At 44.9% G+C, this 5,691-nt stretch overlaps 1 protein-coding gene across 1 annotated transcript; it reads right to left on the reverse strand.

Annotated features, from left to right (window-relative positions):
• Nucleotides 1-1,309: 1,309 nt before the first annotated feature.
• LOC103636488 (increased DNA methylation 1) lies at nt 1,310-2,531 on the reverse strand. The gene is made up of 3 exons (XM_020543237.1): nt 2,430-2,531; nt 1,780-2,021; nt 1,310-1,410 (listed from the first exon to the last, which is right to left on the reverse strand). Exons 1-3 carry the CDS (start codon nt 2,529-2,531, stop codon nt 1,320-1,322), a joined length of 435 nt encoding a protein of 144 aa, XP_020398826.1. The 3' UTR covers nt 1,310-1,319.
• Between the last annotated feature and the right edge of the window lie 3,160 nt (nt 2,532-5,691).

The raw sequence follows: 5,691 nt of genomic DNA on the forward strand, positions 1-5,691 counted from the left end.
TTCCATGTACTCTGCATGAGAAAAAAAGTTTTTGTTAGACTGTGTGTGTGAGTGTGTGTGGGCCGGCACCACTGTTGGGCTGCCGGCCCATTAGGGTTAGGGTTAAGTCTCTATATATATGTACCACATCTCCTATCAATACATCCACTTCATTATTCTACATAGCCACCTCCTAATTGCTCGCGCTGACGCCCCAGTAGCGCCTCCCTCTTCGAGCTTCTCCCATCGCCGGTGCCGTCAACACCCTTTGCCAGGTCCGGCGCAAGCCCCTGCCCGGCTGGACACGCCCCCCCGCCCACCCCCTTCTTCGCCTTCGCTGGATCCGTCGCTGTCGCGGCCTTCCCGGACGGATCCACGTTGCTGCGACCTTTCCGGCTCGATCCGCCGTCCCTTTGGCTGGATCGCTTCTTCCCGTCCGGATCCGTCGCTGTCGTGGCCTTCTCGGCCGGATCCGACATTCCCCTTCTTTTCTGCCGCAGGCACGGACACCATGACCGGCGCAGACGCGTGCGCTGCCGTCGGCCTCCCTGGCGGGGCTCCTTGACGCCTGGACGATCGAAGAAGCAGGAAGGTCGGCCTGCTGGTGCCCTTTTGTTGTGTCACCCTGCTGATCATTGACGCTCGAACGTCGACCCCTCCCGAAGATCAGGCTTCTGCTGCGTGTCTCCCAACCGCGACCACCTCGACTTCGGCTACCTCGGCATCTAGGGGCTATCGTCTTCCTGGAGCACACATTGGTCTCTACTCCAGCCTCAACATTCGCACCATCACGACGCTGCGACTGCGGGGGGATTTCAACCCGTCGGCTCCAACTTTCAGCCTCTACTCCAGTCTCATCGTGTGTGGTGCCCCCGTTGCGACTGCGGAGGGATGTTAGACTGTGTGTGTGAGTGTGTGTGGGACGGCACCACTGTTGGGCTGCCGGCCCATTAGGGTTAGGGTTGAGTCTCTATATATATGTACCACATTTTCTATCAATACATTCACTTCATTATTCTACAGTTTTATCTATAGTATATTTTCTCGAATATACACTGAAAATGGAAGAAACAGATAGTTATTTTTATTATTATTTTGTTGTTGTTGTTTATGGTTATCCCATCATGTTATTCTATACTATGTGGGATTTTTTGAAAGCTAACAAGGCATATGCTGTTAGTATGCATGTTGTAGTTGTAAAATAATATATTGAACTGATAAAACCAAAACAGCAGTTAATGACAAGCAAATGGGTAGAAATAACACGCATAAATTCATTAAAAGAACACTTCAGACAGAAAAGTAGGTTCAATTTCTAACGAAGACCTGATTAAAACAATTCACCTGATAGAAGCCACACATAAAATTTTATCACCTTTCTCCAGGATTACAGTATAGAATCCCTGATAATCCACACGAGCAAAGTTTGATCTGATAAGAAGTGAACCATGTAAGTAAACCTTGAAATTACTCAGTAAAATATATATACACATTCAAGTTTCTTCTATAATATCAGAGAGAGAACCTTATATGAAGTAGATTTGAAAAGAAAAGGTATACTAAAACTAGCTAAGCATTCAGCTGATTAACAGAACATCCCAAAAATTGTGTCTTTTGTATTTAGCATACCAGCATTTTTGTCAGTTCAACTTTCCAGTAAAACATGAAGAAATCAATCATTATGGTATCATTTACTCTTGTTCTTCGACAATCAGACCAGAAAATATAAACTGAAAAGGAGTACATAATGAAACAATGGGCAAATTAAAATCATAAGGATAGTCAATTAAGGAAACTTACCCCTTGTTGTATAAAACATGGGGTATCATGTCCACACCAGTTCTAGGATCCACCATACGAATGATACATTCCTCCAATAGAGTAAGAGCCACTGCTAATTTCATATTACATTCTGCCAAACAGGCAATCTTCTGAACAGAATGTAGCTTCTGCCCGTCATTGTTGCATCTCAGTATGGACCATGAAAGGTCACTGTCAAGAATATTATCCGTCCCGACATGACTACGCAGCCCTATGAATATCTATTAGCAGCAAGGTAGAAAACATATTAATAGGAAGAAACAGAAGAATGAGAAAAAAATTGGAACCAGGACGCAGAGTATGTTAGGCACACAAAGAAGTAACATAAATGTTGTCTAGTGCATGGGGTGCTAATTACTTCTAACCTAATACCCATAAAAATTGACATACAATTTTGAGATTGAAAAACTAGCAATCCAAGAGGTTAACCAAATCTAAGCTAGGAAGGTTTGATTTTGTGAACCACGCTGTCCTAAGCATTCAAACATATGAGTCCACTATATCTATAAGACTATGACGAGGAATGGTCACGCAAATTACAATTTCTGCAGGTATGACAAAACACAATGGACTATGGTCACTAAAGCATCTTGCAACTTTCAACATCATCTAAGTTAAATAAGTGTTACCTCTTTACAGTATTTCCCACAAAACCATGTCTGAGATATTTGATCCTCAAGAGGTAGCTTCTCTTGTTCAATGCAAATGCCATGGTCTGCCAATGAAAACATATCTATTCAAATTGAAGTTACAGATAAGAGAATAATTTATCTGCAATGCACAGTGAAGAACTGAAGAGTATGAAACCACTCTATGGATTTTATTCTTGGGCCTTGCTAGAAAGTATGGTTCAGCTCAAAGCTGCTAGAAGCTTGATAAGAAGTCAATAGAGCATGTTGGAAGAAAGAAAACCCTAATTCATTGATAGTGGGCTGAGTATTACATACCCAACACTAGTGGGTTATATGGGTTGGGTTGTAGGCCCTTAACACTTAGATAGAAACAAAACAATCTAACACCCCCTGCAGTTGAAACTTCCTGCCACGACAGATGTTGAGACTGGACTGAAACTCCAAGAACAACGAGGAGGGAAGACTCTTAGTGAAGATGTCGGCAAACTACGAGCACGTAAAGACGTGGTGATGTCACACCCGGGTTTCGGGGCACCAAGACCCGGGCGCGAACATAATCACCAGGTGTGCTGGGACCAAGTCTCACACATATGATGAATCATGACACAGGATCGAATGTCACATCTTTACTTTATAATAGGAGTTATGTACAAAATAAATAATTACATTATAAGGAGACAACGGTCCAGCAACCCAAAGTTGACTGGGAGACGACAGCCTAGACCTCTCACGAACTCATCACAGCATCCTCCATGCGCCTCATCCTGTGGTACCTGTTCTTAACCTGTGGGGGGTGTGTGAGACAGCAAGAGTGAGCTCACATACGTTCATCGCTCAACAAGTTGTGGGGAATAATGTGCATGAACTCGTCAAAGGTGGGAGCTCACGTGAAGTGTAAGGCTTACCAAAGAGGATGGTTAGAGCTGAACATTGCTTTTAAAGTAGGTCAAAATTTTATTAGCAATTACTAAGTATAAGTAAATACCAATCCAATTAAGTAGCAGAACAAAAGTAACAACATCACCTGCGATGCAATGCATATGACAAATTGAATTTAGTTCCATAAATTAATCATGAGAGAGTCCTGAGCTGCTCATGACCGTGAGCTCGGCTAGTATACCAGTTTTACACTCTGCAGAGGTGGTACCCTTTACCCACAAGTCATGTTACCCGTCTGCCAAGGGATCGCGACTTCCCATACGCCTCTACCGAGGAGGCGAGGCAGGGTAACACTACGAGGCCTTTACAAAGTTCCACTAGCTTCAGAAAACCCGCTACAGTTTATAGGAAGCTCCAATGCAGGGTTCTTGACTGACCGCCATCGCAGCAAAATCAGCCAAGGACCTCCCTACACTGACCACTCCCCTACTGCCCTTGCCCCTTTCGGGTAAGGTAGTCCTCCACTAGCTTTCCTAATTAATCGGCCAAGGGCGTCCATAAACCCTTGTGGTGGCACGTGTTTCTCAAGTTAAGCTCTATGTTCCAATTAACATTAATGATCTTGACATGAATAGTAAATAACAACGGATAACAAAAGTATCATCATGAATAATGTGTATCTCAATGCCCAAAACCACATATAACACTAGCAAGTACTACCCAAAAAGTTCAGTGGTAAACAAGGCATAAAGATAGACAAACTAGGGTAACCTATTAGGTCCCATCAAAATTAACCTATGCAGATCATTATGATTAATTAGAACATGAGTGGGTAAAAGAAGTGATCAAGGGCACAACTTGTCTGGGACTTGAGATTCCAGGTACCAGGATGATCTTCAGGTGACTCGTGTCCTCACTGCTAAACGTAGCAATACAGACAAACAATGTATAGGCAAAATTAACATCACACCAAATAATAGAATTAACTACGTAATAATATTCTACGTTGCGTAACGAGATCGTGGGTTCAATAATCACTGAAATCTAAGTTAGAGTTGAAGAGAGATGGTTTTCAGAAGATCTATGCAATTATCCAGTTAGATCTAGGTCTTTATGCTGGTTTTATGAATCATTTGATAAAGATATTTAAAGGAATAACTTTAATCTATATCATACCAGGGTAGAAATAATATTTTAGTTAAATTATGATCAGAGGTAGACTAACTTCACATAGAATGATTAATCCACTAACATAGGCTAAATAAATAACCTAATACAATCGTATGTGGAATGATAACCATAATTCTTTTAATGTGTAAACAATTTTATTACGAAGTTAACGCAATTTAAACGGAGTAAAACTGAGTTAAGATGCAAAAGTTATGTGTTACATAAGTTTGATGGCATTTTTAATATTTGTTTTGCACTTAACATAGATTCCAGGGCTATAATGTAAATTCCAGGGATCTTGATGTAATTACTTTGCCCATCCACGCACGCCGAGTTATTTTCCCTTAAGGACAGGGGCCCCCTTGCAAAACCGATCTCGAATTCCCACACAAGGACACGTGGCGTCCTGCGACTGGCTGAGATCGTGCCACACCCCGGTGCACATGGTGAGGCGCACGGGATCCAATCCACACAGGATCCCCACCACCACACACACGTGCAAACAAAAGAGATCATCCCAGACCACCGGATCGACGATCAACGCCCCGGATTCAAAGTGTCGAAGGGTTATTTGCTCTTCTAATCTTGATCGTCGCTTGCTAATCCAACGGCCCGAGGGCTTTCTTCCCCACAAGGCAGGACGCGGCGGCACTAAGACCCGCACGGCGGAGGCCATGGCCAGACCGCGCCGCCCATCCATCCTAAGCCCGAAGCTCCGATCCGATGAATGTTATGCATAGATGAGACATAGAGGGATTAGAAGATGGATGCCCTACCGGTACACATGCAGCATAGACCCTCGCCCATGGTGACCAGCGGCCACACGGTGGCGGTATGCCCCGACGAGCGACCACGCCGGTGTCTGCGAGATTCCCCCCCCTGACGGCTCGGGCGAGGACGATGATGGCCGGCAGCGGAGCCCCGCGGCAGCGGCAATATGGCTGGACGCGCACCGAAGGAGGCGTGGTGTCGAGGCCACGGCGTCTACCCGCTTTCTCTTTCTCCCTCGGTCTCTTCTTCTGTTTCCCAGCCATAAGGATGGCGAGGGGGGTAGCGGCTCACGTTTTTATAGCGCCCCGCCAGTGAAGTCCGGACCCGCGATTCCTGGCGGCTCCACCGGCTAAGGAAACGGCCGTAGCCGAGCTCGGCGGAAATCCAGCGAGCGCGACCGGATTTCCGGAGTCTGTTGCGATACGGTGGGGAGGAAAGG

The sequence above is a fragment of the Zea mays genome, chromosome 8, assembly GCF_902167145.1.
Source record: "Zea mays cultivar B73 chromosome 8, Zm-B73-REFERENCE-NAM-5.0, whole genome shotgun sequence".
Taxonomy (NCBI): Eukaryota; Viridiplantae; Streptophyta; class Magnoliopsida; order Poales; family Poaceae; genus Zea; species Zea mays.

Excerpts from the sequence above, each read along its gene's own strand:
- LOC103636488 (XM_020543237.1), bottom strand. The coding sequence starts at position 2,531 with ATGTTTTCATTGGCAGACCATGGCATTTGCATTGAACAAGAGAAGCTA. Across the intron at positions 2,022-2,429 it reads GTGGGAAATACTGTAAAGAG|ATATTCATAGGGCTGCGTAG; the intron begins GTAACACTTATT and ends TGCTGCTAATAG. Across the intron at positions 1,411-1,779 it reads CATGTTTTATACAACAAGGG|ATCAAACTTTGCTCGTGTGG; the intron begins GTAAGTTTCCTT and ends ACTTCTTATCAG.